Source organism: Pan paniscus, chromosome 20, assembly GCF_029289425.2.
Source record: "Pan paniscus chromosome 20, NHGRI_mPanPan1-v2.0_pri, whole genome shotgun sequence".
Taxonomy (NCBI): Eukaryota; Metazoa; Chordata; class Mammalia; order Primates; family Hominidae; genus Pan; species Pan paniscus.
Genome location: NC_073269.2, coordinates 6,207,702 through 6,222,143, shown reverse-complemented (window position 1 = coordinate 6,222,143; position 14,442 = coordinate 6,207,702). Strand labels below are relative to the sequence as shown.

At 59.4% G+C, this 14,442-nt stretch overlaps 1 protein-coding gene across 1 annotated transcript in view; it reads left to right on the top strand.

Moving 5' to 3' along the window:
• The first annotated feature begins 2,825 nt into the window (after window positions 1-2,825).
• REXO1 (RNA exonuclease 1 homolog) overlaps window positions 2,826-14,442 on the top strand; it is a 33,507-nt gene continuing 21,890 nt past the window's right edge. Inside the window, exon 1 of the mRNA XM_034944187.3 lies at window positions 2,826-3,342. Coding sequence (XP_034800078.3) covers window positions 3,186-3,342 — 157 coding nt within the window. The 5' untranslated portion in view covers window positions 2,826-3,185. The remainder of the gene's footprint in view (window positions 3,343-14,442) is intronic.

The window sequence follows — 14,442 nt, the reverse complement described above, 5'->3', positions numbered from 1 at the left end:
GCCCCTCTGGAGTAAAATGTCTAGAATATGGGGCCTACACTCGCAGCCTCACCCCTCTCTCTGACGGACACACTCGCATTAGGCTTTTAAATTACACCCCCCCCCACCCCCAACACACACACGTGCCCAGAAACAGCACCATCCTTTTGGTGCCTTTGGGACCCCGACCCTCCTGGGCGACCCTCCTGGGCGTCCCTCCCGCCCGCAGGCTGCCCTTGCCATGCCCCCTCCTCGGTCGAGGGCAGTTCCATCCTGCAAGGCCAAAATCCTTGGGGCGTCACCCTGGACCCCACTGTGTGTCTCACCACCCACATCTGGCCCATCTGAAACCTCCTTGGGCTCTACCTTGAAAATAGATCCAGGATCTGGCCGCCTTTCCCTGCTGTGAGGGCCTCCACCGCGACGGTCTAGCCATCTCACGACTCACCTGAACCAGTGCAATCACCTTCGCCCTGGTCTCCTCACGGTTTGTCCTCCCCACGGCCACCAGAGGGCGTCCGTGAACACCTGGGGCAAGTCTGGTTCCTCCTCTGCCCGCAACCCTCCATGGCTCCCACTGCCCTGACAGTCAAAGCCCAAGTCCTCCCTGAGGCCCATAGGGTTCTGCACGACCTGCCCCGTCCTCTCCCTGCTCTTCCCTCCTGCCTCTCTCCCCCTCCTCACCCTGGTCCAGCCACACCGGCCTCCTCGCTGTTCCTCCAACACACCAGGCGCAGTCCTGCCCATGGCCTGTGCCCTCTGCCCGGAATTCTTTTCCTCCAGAAACCTGCTTGGCTCCCTCATCATCTTTTATTTATTTATTTATTTTTTATTTTTTCGAGACACTGTCTCACTCTGTCACCCAGGCTGGAGTGCAGTGGTGCAATCTTGGCTCACTGCAACCTCCGCCTCCCAGGTTCAAGGGATTCTCCTGCCTCAGCCTCCCGAGTAGCTGGGATTACAGGCATGGGCCACCACACCCAGCTAATTTTTGTAATTTTAGTAGAGACGGGGTTTCACCATGTTAGCCAGGCTGGTCTCGAACTCCTGACCTCAAGTGATCTGCCTGCCTCAGCCTCCCAAAGTGCTGGGATTACAGGCGAGAGGCACCATGCCCGGCCCCTAATTTTCTTTAAAACCGCACAAATCCCGCCTTCCCCATAGAATCACCCAGACCAGCCCTGTGCCCAGTCCAGGCTCTTCTCCTGTTTCTGTTCTCAAAGCACTTTCCACCTGGCTTCAGGCTGTCTCACTTATCCCTGTGTTCACTGTCGGACTCCCTGCCTACACCACCACCTCCACCAGAGTGGGGTTCTCTGCTCTGCTTATGGATGTTTCTAGCATTTTGTGGCACACAGTAGGTGCTCAGTAACTATTTGCTGAATGAATGACCGACACCAGCCGGCACGGATGGAGCAATCGCATAAATGAGACTTCATCTCTCACGCATCCTCAGGAGCCATGACAGGGAGTCTATGCCTCCACTGCCCGTGATGGGACAGCTTTGAGATTAGATCAGGTCCTCCGCAGAGTCGCCCATGACCCATCCCAACCCACGTCCCCTCATCATTGCATCCTGTCATTTATTTATAATTGTGGTAAAATCACATGCACGTAACATAAAATTTGTCATCTTAACCATTGTATTATTATTGTTATTTGAGACGGACTGTCACTCTGTCACCCAGGCTGGAGTGCAGTGGTGCAATCGCGGCTCACTGCAACCTCCGCTTCCCAGGTTCAAGTGATTCTCCTGCCTCAGCCTCCCAAGTAGTTGGGACTACAGGCGCCCGCCACCACGCCCAGCTAATTTTTGTATTTTTAATAGAGGCGGGGTTTCGCCATCTTGGCCAGGCTGGTCTCAAACTCCTGACCTCGGTTGATCTTCCCTCGGCCTCCCAAAGAGCTGGGATTACAGGCATGAGCCATCGCGCCCAGCTAATTTTTGTATTTTTAGTAGGACAGGGTTTTGCCATATTGGCCAAGCTGGTCTTGAAATCCTGGGCTCAAGTGATCCACCCGCCTCAGCCTCCCAGAGTGTTGGGATTACAGACATGAGCCACTGTGCCCGACCTAAGACTTTGCTTTCTATTCTTTTTGGGTGTATACCCAGGAATAGAGTTGCTCATAGGGTAACTCTGTTTAACTTTTTCCATCTCTACACAAAATACAAAAAATTAGCCAGGCATGATGGTGCACACCTGTGGTTTTAGCTACTCGGGAGGCTGAGGTGGGAGAATCACCTGAGCCAGGGAAGTCGAGGCTGCAGTGAGCCGTGATCGCACCACTGCTCTCCAGCCTGGGTGACAGAGCAAGACCCTGTCTCTTAAAAACAAACTTTTTGGGTTTTTTGTTTTACATAGCAGTGGCACTATTTTACAGTCCCACCAAAATGCACCAGGTTAAACTTCCCATTAAGACGTGGGCCTACTCCACCAGACTACAGAGTTGCCCCATCCCAGCCTTGTTCCTCGTTTGTCTGTTAAAATTCACCATCTAGCCTGGTATACAGTAGGCGCTCAATATTTGTTGAACAAATGAGTGAACGTGGACCTGGTCATTAGACTGATGACAAGAGTCGAGGTTGGGGAGATTAAGGCGTTTCCTGAGAGCCAGCTGTATACCAGGGCGAGGGGATTTTTAAAGACTGTGAACGGAGTAATTCAACCGTGGGTTTCACCTGGCCCAGGTTTAAGGCCACCTCCCCGCAGAACTCTCCTCGTCCAGCAGAGGGCGCTTTAAGGTGATATGCTAACGAATGGAAACAATACGCAAATGAGTAATAGCGGGCCCCGCGGGGCTTTTTTTGGTCAGGCGCGCCGTGGACAGCCCTGGCGCCGCAGGGGCCTGGGGCTCAAGATGGCGCCGCTACAGCCGCCGAAGGTCTGGCGGCGGCGCTGGCGAGGCTCCCGGAGACCGCAGGCAGGGCAGCCCCCGCCCTCCTTACTTCCTCCCGCGGCCGTCTGTCCCGGCCCAGGGGTCCGCCACCAGCCTTGGTCGCGCAGGAGCAGGCGTTTCTGAGCAGGCGCGCTGCGGGCAGCCCCTCCCGGTGTCCCTTGCGGCGGCGTCCCGAGGGCCTCCGGGGGCCTCGGAGCAAGATGGCGGCGGCGGGGTCCGTGAGGCGCGGGCGGCGGCGACCGCGGCGCCAGTGAGGGGGCCCTGGGGCCCGGGCGGCTCCGGGCCGGGGCCCCGCCGCGGGACGGACCATGCTACGCTCCACTGGCTTCTTCCGGGCCATTGACTGCCCCTATTGGTCTGGGGCGCCCGGGGGGCCCTGCCGGCGGCCCTACTGCCACTTCCGGCACCGCGGGGCCCGGGGCCCCGGCGCGCCCGGTGACGGCGGAGAGGCGCCCCCCGCAGCAGGTAATGCCCGCCCGCCAGCTTGCCTTGGGCTCGGCTCCCCTGCCCGGGTCTGGACCCCACCCCGGTCCCGCCCGGGGTCCCCGTTCTCGGCCCAGCCTCCTCCCCACACGTTCGCGGGCGACGGTTTTCCCAGTCGGGACCGGGACCACCCACCCTGGGACCCGGTGCAAAGCACTAGATGTCACTAAGCTTTCGTCTTCACGAGTGTGAAATGTCAACTAGGAGGACGCGTCCTGCCAGGGCTGTCTAGAGGGCGGAGCGCGAGCGCATGTTGAGTACCGGGCACCGGGCCTGACACGAGGGGGCTCGGGAGACGGGCGCGGCCGGCGCTAGGCAGGTCCTGGACTCCTCCTGCCCCTGATTCGCGCCCGCCGCTTCCCGGACCCCATGTGCTTGTGGCCGCCCTTGTTTATTTCCTGACGTTTCCTCCGGCCGCGCCTCTGGCAGCGGCCACCTCAGTCTCCAGTCGTTGAGTCAGGATGGTCCGAGGATCGTCTCCTGTGTTTGTCGAGCCCTGTGTCCAGCATGACTGGCAGGGAGGAAGTCAAAGCTTACTCGAGTGGGCTTCGAGGAATTCCATGCTTTTGGTCGGGCAGAGGACGTTGGTGGACTCCACCTCACAGCGTCATGGTGGTTTTCATCGTCATGGCAGCGTTTCTTGGAGGAGATGTGGGATTTGGATTGGAGAAAAAGAGGGACATCGCAAGGAAAGTCGTGGAGGGAGGGTTATCCAGTGTGATGTCATTCAGACTCCCCTGTTACCTCTGTCCCTTGATAGTGGCTCTCTGCTTCCCCCAGCCCCTGACTTCCTTCGCCCCAGATTTCCTCATTGGGCGTGAGTTTCAAGCATTGTTTTTACTTTAACCATGAAACAGTCTCAGCTCAGAACCTTTTCCTGCAAAAGAGAAACATCTTCTCTAGGATTTAAGAATAGGTTTATCTTCCTGTTTTGCCAGAAAAGGTAACATTTTTTTCTAATTTCCCTGATAAGTGTGCTTAGGACACCTGCACCTGTGGGCGGTTGTTTGCAGGTGGACAGATGCAAGCAATCACTTGTCAGCACCCCACCGCCCAGCGTCTTCGCTGTGTTTGAGGCGGGGGATTCAGAGCTGCGTACGATGCTGGCTGTGCTCTCGGGGACCTGCCGACAGCTGTGCCTACAGGTCCCTTAGCATAGGTCGTGATGTCCTGGGAGCACGCAGCCGGCTTTGGCGGGGGCTGGGAGTTGGTGAAGAAGGCAGTGCGTGGGAGAGGCTTCTCGGAGGCTGTGACACCAGACTCACGATGCTCATTTTAACCCTATTTTTAGAGACAGGGTCTCACTCTATAGTCCAGGCTGGAGTGCAGTGGTGCGATCACAGCTCTTTGAGGCCTCAACCTCCTGGGCTCAAGGGATCCTCCTGCCTGAACCTCCTGAGTAGCTGGGACTATGGGCGGCGGGTGCCACCACCACGCCTGGCTAACTTGTATTTTTTTTGTGGAGATAGGGTCTCGCTATGTTGTCCAGGCTTGTCTCAAACTCCTGGCCTCGAGCAGACCTGCTTCGGCCTCCCAAAGTGCTGGGGTTACAGGTGTGAGCTACTGCACCCGGCGCAAGTCAGGCTTTTGATATCTGTCTGCATCCCAAATGGCTCATTTGTTTCTCAAAGGCTTATTTTTGAGGGTCCCTTTGGTGATGTCGTCTTCCTGTCTGCCCCGCGTTCCTATGGGAAAAATGCAGCTGCCTGCCTCTTACCATGGTGTGTCTGCATTTCCCTTTTGCTGGTGAGAATGAACTCCTTTTCCCATCTCTGGTGGGGTGGTAGGGCTTCTTGTTACTGTCTGGTAGAAGACTGCCTCCCCCCGCAGAAGGCAGGATCCATCTTCCTTGCGGTGAGGTTTCTCTGACCCTCTGTTTCCTCCTCCGTGACATGTTCATCAGGCTGCCCTCTGAGGACAGGGGGAATGCATGTCCCATGTCCACCCCTCCAGATTTGCACACGCCCAGTTTCCTATGAGATTTGAAGAGGCTGGCGTGATCTAGCCTTTGCCATGTTCTCTCAAGGGGATTTCAGGGTGCACAGGGCAGCGGCCTCCAGAGAGGAGATAGACAGGAGCGCTGGCCTCCCAGGATTGAGAGTGGACAGAGGTTCAGGTGAAAAGCCGTCAGCTAGCCCTGGAGCACCTGTGGGGCCATGCGCTGTGCTGGACAGGCGCTGCATGGTGACCCTGTGAGCTATTTGCTGCCGGTGGGGAAACGGAGGCTTATCGAGGAACGTGTTTTGCCCATACTGCCACCTGGCCAGGGCAGGGTTGGAGCTTCCAGGGCCTCTGGGAGAAGGAGAGGGCATCTGATGAGGGCACCAAGGCAGGCAGGGTTGGGAGGCTTGGCGGAGCTGCGACGGGAACAGGAAGGTGGCTGGTGCTCCTGGGCCCTGGGTCACAGGCTCAGCGGGTCATTGGCGACCTTGAGCAGCACGGCTGAAGGACTCAGGTTTCCTTCTGGGCTCTTATCCCTGGACCTGCTCAGCCATTTTATTTAATTAATTAATTTTTGAGACAGGGTCTCACTTTATCACCCAGGCTGGAGTGCAGTGGTGCGATCACAGCTTACTGCAGCCTCGACCTCCTGGACTCAAGGGATCCACCTGGCTCAGCCTCCTGACCAGCTGAGACCACAGGCATGTGACATCACACCTCGCTAATGTTTAAAATTTTTGCCGAGACGGGGTCTCACTTTGTTGCCCATGGTGGTCTTGAGCTCCTGGACTCAAGCGATCCTCCTCAGCCTCCTGAAGTGCTGGGATGACAGGCGTGAAGCACCGCGCTGGGCTGCTCAGCCATTTCAGAGCCGGCTGGACCTGCCCAGGGTGGCTTGGAGGGATGGTCCAGCAGCCCTTACGGCGGGCACCGTGTAGCCCTGGGACGCAGGGACGTGCAGCCCCGGCCTAGAGGGGCACGTTCTATCCCAGCCTTGTGAGTTGGGAATGAGCGTTACTCTCCCCCCAGTGGCCGCTCTCTGCTGCCTGGGCCTTGGCTGCAGCCTGGTGGTAGGTGAGGGGCCTCGGTTGTCTATGTGGAGTGGGCAGGGCTAGATCCCACCTTCCTCCCATCTGACCTCAGAACCCAGGCCCCCCTGCCCACTGCCCCGCACTCCCTGCGGCGTCTCAGGGAGTCTGTGTCCTACTGAGAGGCAGGACACTGTCTTCCAGGAGAGGGAACCCTTCCGGGGAGGATTGCAGGAAAGTCCAGGGCTCTCCAGAGGTGCGGTGGGCCCCAACTCAGGGCTTCACAGCTCCGGCAGGAACGAGCTCCCAGATGATGCTTCTCCTGAGGGAGGCAGAGGCTGAGGGCACCACGTTGAGGGGATGCTGGTGCTGCACCACAGGCTGACTCAGGCCCCAGCAGGACAGTCCCAGGCCTGGGGAAGGGGCCATCCTATACTGCAAAGTGAGCGGCAGACGTGTGTGCGGGGCGCACAGCTCCTGCCCTCGGGGATCCCGCAGTCGGGTTCAGGATCTGGCAGCCCGGTGCCAGTGGTTCTGGGTGGGGCTGTTGGCGGCGTCCCAGCTGGGGCTCCAGGTGACTCTCCAGAACTGCATCTGTAGAGGGCAGGGGTCCTGGGGTAGAGGCGCTCAGGAAGCAGCCCCAGGTACATGGGGAGCCCTGAAGCCCAGCCACCGTGTACCCAATATCTCCTGAAGCCCAGCCACCGTGTACCCAATATCTCCTGAAGCCCAGCCACCGTGTACCCAGTATCTCCTGAGCCTTCTAGCAGAGTCGGGTCAGGCAGGGGTCCTCCTCCTTCTGGCTCTTCAGATGTGGCCCCTCGCATGGGCTCTGGGGTCCCTTCCTCTGGACTTGGCCACTACCACAGCAGTACTGGGCGGACTCTGCCTGTGACCCCCAAACAGCAGTGGGAGTGGCTCTTCCCAGTTTACAGATGAGGAAACTGAGGCCCAGCGCCGGGAGGCTGCTCACCTGTGTACGCGTGGCTGGTAACTGGCAGTGCTGGGTTGGATGTGGGTGGGCCGGGGCCCTGCCTGCCTCCTCTGCCGTTTTTGCTGCCAGCCTCTGTGGGCTGGGCACAGAAGGGAACTTGAAACCTTCCAAGGATGGGCCTGAAGCAGGCCTGGCTCTCCGGTGACGGTGACAGCCTCCCATCTTCCTGCTAGGCAGGTGAGCCCTGGGATCCTACTGATCTGTTAGGGCTTGCCAGCTCTCCTCGGAAACTCTGAGGCCCCGAGTCAGGCAAGAAAGGAGAAGGAGGCCAAGAATGGCGCCTCGCTGCAGAGGATGGCTTGCCTTCATCTCCTCTGGCCTCGCAGGAGGGTCAGGAGCTCCCGCTGGCTGCGTCCTGTGCTGCCTCCTCCTGGTGGATGGGAGACAGCCGGCTTTCCGTGGGGCAGTGAAGGCACCGTCTGACCACCTGTCGCCTTCAGAGACGTGACAGTGTGTGCTCTCCTCGGTCCGACTTTTCATCCGCAGTGAGCCGTGTCCAGGAAGGAATGGACTCTAGGGGAGAACCCCCGCAGCCAGCAGTATTGTCTTTTGGTTCCCCAGGCCTGACCAGGGCGTATGAGGACCCGGGGGTGATTTTACCAGCGGGTGGCAGGTGGGCAATCGGGCCACCAGGGCTGCCTGCCTGCCTGGCCTGGAGTGGCAGCTATGGAGCTTGCTGGAGGGACGGTTGGTGCTAGGGACATTGGGGGCCAGATTGTTGTCTGGTGGGCCGTCCTTTGCATTGTAGGATGTTGAGCAGCGTCCCTGGGCTTCCCTGACCCCAATGGTGACAACCAGCAGTGGTGCTGAGGCCGTTTCTTTTTCAGCCCTCGCTGGCGAGCCTGCGAGTCCAGCTGCGGCTCTGGGCCCTGGGGAGCTGGGACCCTCCGGGCTGGGGGTTGAAGCTTTGCCCAACTGCGGCTCTGGGCCCTGGGGAGCTGGGACCCTCCGGGCTGGGGGTTGAAGCTTTGCCCTGGCCTGGAGGAGGAGGAGCCCCCCCCCACACTCCTACCACAGAGTGGGTGGCTCTGCTGCCCCGTGACTCTTGATGTTCCTGTGTGGAGGGGGTTAGAGGAAAGGGGCCTGGGGTTTCCAGAGCAGCCGCCTTCTTGCAGATGCTAGCAGGATTGTGCTGGCAGCTCTCCCCCAGGTGGATGGCGATGGGAAAAGTGCCGGGTTCCCAGGGCCTGGGGGCCTGTCCGTGTTGCCACGGGTCTCTGGGTGCTTTACTTTTGAAGGTACTGTTTTCTGGCCTGGGGAAATGTTTGTTTTAGAAACATCGGAGAATACGGAAGAGCCGCAGGAGAAGTGTGGCTTCCTTTGCCGAGTCCGACACCAGGGCTGCTTGCCAGGCCTCCTCCAGACCCCACACCAGAGGCCCCGGGCTTGCTGTGCTTGAGCCATGGCTGGGACCCTGCCTCACAGATGAGGTTGGATTCTGTTTTTTTGGGGGGGCTTTTCCCAAGGTTCTGAGGTCCTCACCTGACTTCCAGAGCGCCTGGGCAGCTTTGAAAACCTGCTGGGCCCGGAGCTGCCTCCAGGCGTGGGCCGTCCAGTCGAGGCTGGTTTTGGTATTCATATTTTAGGATTCTTTGCTTAGGTCTTCAGTAGAGCAGTGACTGATCCCGACAGGGCGGTTCTGCACCTTGGGAATGTTAGGAGATGTCTGGAGATGTTTTGGTTGCCAGTTTGGGGGTGCAGGCACAGAGAGGGCAGAGGCCACGGACACTGCTCAGCACCCTTCAGTGCTGGGGACAACCCCACAGACAGAGATCTAGCTTGGGGTAGTAGTCCTGAGGATGAGGATGCTGGTCTGGCGGCCCCACCTGCTGTTTTTTTGTTTTCTTTGCTTCTTCTTCTTCTTTTTTTTTTTTTGCAACAGAATCTGGCTCTGTCGTCTAGGCTGTTGGAGTGCAGTGGCTCCATCTTAGCTTCCTGTAACCTCCGCCTCCTGGATTCAAGTGATTCTCCTGCCTCAGTGTCCCAGGTAGCTGGGATTACAGGCACCTGCTACCACACCTGGCTAATTTTTGTATTTTTAGTAGAGATGGGGTTTCACCATGTTGGCCAGGCTGGTCTCGAACTCCTGGCCTCAAGTGATCCACCCGCCTCAGCCTCCCAAAGTGCTGGGATTACAAGTGTGAGCCACTGCGCTGGGCCTGTTTTTGTGTTTTCGAGAGGGATGGCTGAGCTGGCGCTCTGCCTGTAGGGAGAGGCAGAGACCCTGAGAAGCACCGTCCCTGCCCCCAGAGCCTGAGATGGGAGAGGCAGAGCAGCTCGCTGGGGCTGGGGTCAGCAGGGACAAGCGTGCCTGCTGGGAGGGGTTCCGGGGACTCTTGCAGTGCCTGAGCCGCTCCCCAGAGCGCTCCCCCCAGAGCCCTCTGCAGCTTTACCGTCTCCTCCAGGGACTGCAGACTTGAGGCTCAGGTGCCAGTGGCCGGCCTCTGTCCCTCTGGAGACCATACCCCGGAATGAAGGCGTCTTGCTTGGCTTTCTGTGGGGCAGAGCTCGCTAGGAAGGCCCCGGCCTCCTCCTGCTGTGCGTTACCCCCTTGAGCCTGTTGCCTCCTGAACCTCCCTCGGCCTCCGCGAGCTCTTCTGCACGTTGGGGTCGTGGCATCTGAGTGTGACGGGAAGCGTCGTGCGGGCTGTGCCGTAGCAGGCCTCACTTTGACGAGAAAACGCTGTCCTCCTCCGCCCTCCTCCCCACCCTCAGAATCCCTTCTGCAAAGCAATCCCTAGAGAGGAGCAGGCAGGTTTCCGGGGAGCGCTGGGTGTGCCCGGCCGTGGCTTGTTGCTTACGCTGTCCGCGCAGTGGGTAGATTCTGTTGGTATGATCTGCTGCAGAACAAAAAGCAAAAACCTGAAAAGAAAATAAACAGGGTGGAAGGAGACGCCTGGGTCCCAGGGAGCCAGGAGCCTGTCAGGGCAATCCTGGGGGTCCCTGAGCCTCACGGGGACCTCTCCAGTTGCCATTCCTCTTCCTCCTCTAACAGCCAAGTCCTCTGGGACCCTTGGAGGAGCCGCATGTGCACTGGCTGTTTCGGGGCGATCCCTCGCTTAGGCTCCGAGAGGTTTTTGGGAACGGCTGTGAGGACGGAGCGCCTCCCGTCCCATGACAGGCTGCGTGCCTGGAGCCCGGGGTTCTGGGACCTGCCCCTGCTTCCAGCCTCAGGAAAGGAGTGGTTGGGGGAGGACTGGGGACGAGCTGTGGGCTGAGCCTGGACACACACGCCCCAGGACTTCAGTGTTCTCTGTACAGCCAGGAGCTGCTCCTGGTGCCCTCCAAGGCCCTGGCTGGGTCCATCTAGACTCAGTGTCTGTGGCGCCAGGCTGAGGGGACTCGGGAAGCAGAAGCGGAGGGGGTGACATGGGGGGGGCCCGGGTCCAGGAGACAGGGCAGCTGTCACTTGGAGTTGCAGGGAGTGGAGGGGTGACGTGGGGTGGGCCCGGGTGTCACTCGGAGTGTCGAGAGTGGAGGGGTGACGTGGGGCGGGCCCGGGTGTCACTCAGAGTTGCAGGGGTGTGGGGCGAGTGTTTCCAAACACAGGATTACTGGGCTGGGTTTTGGAGGATGAATAGGAGTTTGCCTGTGGCTGGAAGTGGGATTAGGGCTGTGGGCTCTGGGGATGGAGACAGCTCGAGGAAAGCCTGGGATGTTCTCCTGCTCTGGGCTTGGGGCTGCTTGGGAGCTTGCCGCCGATGGGGCTCACTGTTGATATGCTGTCTCATCTGTCCCCAGCCTGGGAGCGCTCCTGCAGTTGGGCAGTCTGCGATTCTCAGCTTTCTGGAGTCTCTTCCTGTTCCCACAGAGACTCATGTCTGGAGAGTCGGTGTGCTGCAGGTGTGGAGGGGCCCGCGCCTCTGGGTCAGTGTTTCCTTCCCCTTCCCACTTTCCTTCCTTCCTCAGATCTCTGCAGACACCTGCCCTGGGCCAGCTCCGTCGACGCTGGGGTGCTCAGAAGAGCCTGGCAGGGGGCAGGGCCAGGAAGGTGGCAGAGAGCGTGTGCTTGGGGGTGTGGGCCTGGCGTGCACTCCAGGCTTATCCCCGCCCTGTGGCTTCCCAGCCTGTCCATTTGTCCTGGCGACAGGTCCATCCCCACCCTGTTAACGGTCACGGGTCACAGTCCGTTTTCCTGAGACCCCTCCCTCCTCCTCTCACAGTGGCTCAGAGGCCCTCAGAGACCAAAAGGGAGCCAGCACTGCCTCAGGAGCAGGCCCTAGGGAGACAGGATCTGGAAGCCATGGAAGTGGGCCTGGGCAGGCCCGAGTTGGCCACCGCCCCGTGCACCACGGCCGAGGAGGTGGAGGAAGGTGAGGGCTCCACCATGCCTTCCACCTCTGTATCCCAGGCACTATGCCAGGCACTGCTGCTTCTGCAGGGAGGACTTTGGAGGGCTGCCTGGAGGAAGTGGACTTTGGGGGAGTGGATGAGACAGAGAGGGAGGGCCCTGCCCTTTGCGCCCTGCAGGCTACGTGCCCTCTCTGAGGTCCTGGGCAGGTATTCAGAGAACATGTGCTGGAGGAATGAATGATGGGGCCGGGGTCGGCCCACATTGCCAGCCAGCACCCTGTCCCCCCAGCATCTGCACACAGGTCACCAAGTAACAAAAACAGCTCGTGCTTGCAGTCACCCTGGTGTGTGGGTTCCTCCTTAGGCGCCACGGCACCCATCCTAGGAACAGCCTATGAACCCCTGGCTGAGGGGCAGCGCCCCGTGGAGGTGCCCACTCCAGCTTCTCTGTGAGCCCCTGGAAGAGGCTGCAGGGCTCCTGGATGCTTTTAGTCCTCTGTGCCTGACGGGGAGCACAGGAGCCCCGGAAACACCCACTGGGAAATGTCCTTTGGGGACAGAAAAGGCCCTGGGATGAGGAGGAGCTGAGAGCTGGACTCTTTTTTTTTTTTGAGACAGAGTCTCGCTCTGTCGCCCTGGCTGGAGTGCAGTGGCGTGATCTTGGCTCACTGCAACTTCCGCTGCTGGGTTCAAGTGATACTCTTGCCTCAGCCTCCCGAGTAGCTGGGATTACAGGAGCACGCCGCCACGCCCGGCTAATTTTTTGTATTTTAGTAGAGACAGAGTTTCACCGTGTTGCCCAGGCTGGTCTCAAACTCCTGAGCTCAAGGCAGTCCGCCCGCTTCGGCTTTCCAAAGTGCTGGGATTATAGGCGTGAGCCACCGTGCCCAGCTGCTGATTTTTGTATTTTTAGTAGACACAGGGTTTCACCATGTTGCCCAGGCTGGTCTCGAACTCCTGGGCTCAAGAGATCCACCAGCCTTGTCCTCCCAAGTGCTGGGGTTACAGGCGTGAGCTACCGTGCCCGGCTGAGAGCTGGACTCTTAACTTACTCTGTGTGGACCATGAAAATGGCTCACAGCCAAGGTGGGCTCTTGGCAGGGATGGAGAGGCATAGGGGGAGAAGGTCCCGCTGGCCCCTCCCTACCGGTTCTTGTCCTTTGCCATTTGTACCCTTCTGTTTCAGTTTTTTTTTTTTTTTTTGAAAAGGAGTCTCGCCCTGTCACCCAGGCTGGAGAGCAATGTCACGATCTCGGCTCACCGCAACGTCCGCCTCCCGAGTTCAAACGATTCTCCTGCCTCAGCCTCCCGAGTAGCTGGGATTACAGGCGTGAGCTACTGCGCCCAGGCATGGGATTACCTGGGATTACAGGCATGTGCCACCACACCTGGCTAATTTTGTATTTTTTTAAGTAGAGACAGGATTTCTGCATGTTGCTCAGGCTGGTCTCGAACTCCCAACCTCAGGTGATCTGCCCGCCTCGACTTTCCAAAGTGCTGGGATTACAGGTGTGAGCCACCATGCCCAGCTGGTTTTTTTTTTTTTTTTTGAGATGGAGTTTCGTTCTTGTTGCCCAGGCTGGAGTGCGGTGGCGCCATCTCAGCTCACTGCAGACTCCACCTTCCGGGTTCAAGCAATTCTCCTGCCTCAGCCTCCTGAGTAGCTGGGGTTACAGGCACCCCCACACCCGGCTAATTTTTTGTAGTTTTAGTAGGGACGGGGTTTCCCCATGTTGGCCAGGCTGGTCTCAAACTCCTCACCTCAAATCATCCACCTGCCTCGGCCTTGGGCTCCGCCTCCCAGAGTGCGGGGATTAGAGGCGTGAGCTACTGCGCCCAGCCTGTTTTTACATTGTTTTGAAAGGCAGTGACCTCTGTCCTGGTTACCGTCCCTGTCCACTAGCCTCGAGCTGTAAGCCTTGGGACAGCAGCGCGTCCAGTCATGGCATGTGGGGACGGCCGTCCCATGAGGTGAATAAATGCCCAGGACGCCCCAGAGAGCAGAGCTGGTGGTCCCCGGTCAGGCCGGGACCTTTTTCTTTTTCTCCCCTGGACCCTGCCGTGTGGCTCCACCTGCTGGGCGGTCCTGGCACTGCACACTGCGCTGTCGAGGTGGGGAGGGCGGTGCCTTGGAGCAGAGGGGAGGCTCGGATCGCAGCCCTGGGGGTCGAGGAGGACCCTGGGGGCGGTGGGGTAGACCCCAGGCGCCGCTGCTGCAGGCACAGCCCAGCCTCCACAGCAAGCTCTGAGACCTGGGTGGAGTCTGGTGTGGGGGGTGGGGCAGAGCTGGGCCACCTTGGATTTCAGAGAGGGTATTGGAAGCTGCTGGGTGGTGGAGGTCCAGGCCCCCAGCACTGGCTGGACTCTTCCTCGAAGCCCTCTCCAGGTGACCCTGTTTCTGCCCCGTGTGGTCTAGGAGCTGTGGGACCTCCTGTGGGTGCAGAGTGCTGGTCCCTTTGCCTCTGAGCAGCGGGTTCCTATCTGTCCAGTGGGCTGCGCATGGAGAGCCCCGGGCGCCCGCATGTCCAGGAATGGGGCTGGAGGACATCCCGCCGTGAGGGTTGGAGGGGAGGCCCCAGGAGCAGGGACCCCCAGAGTGGACGTATGGCCATTTGTGGGGACCTTATGGTGACTCTGCCATCCGCAGGAGGTGGACTTCAGGGGTGCTGTCCTCCAGACCCCTCTTCCCAGAGGGTCTGTTATGGGGTGGGCGCTCCCGTGGACACAACCAGCCCCTGCCTTGCGCTTCGTGAGGGTCAGCCCCGTGCCTTCTCTGCCGCTGTGGCTGTTTTGGGAATGTCCTCTCCTGTCTCCACCTTCAAAGCC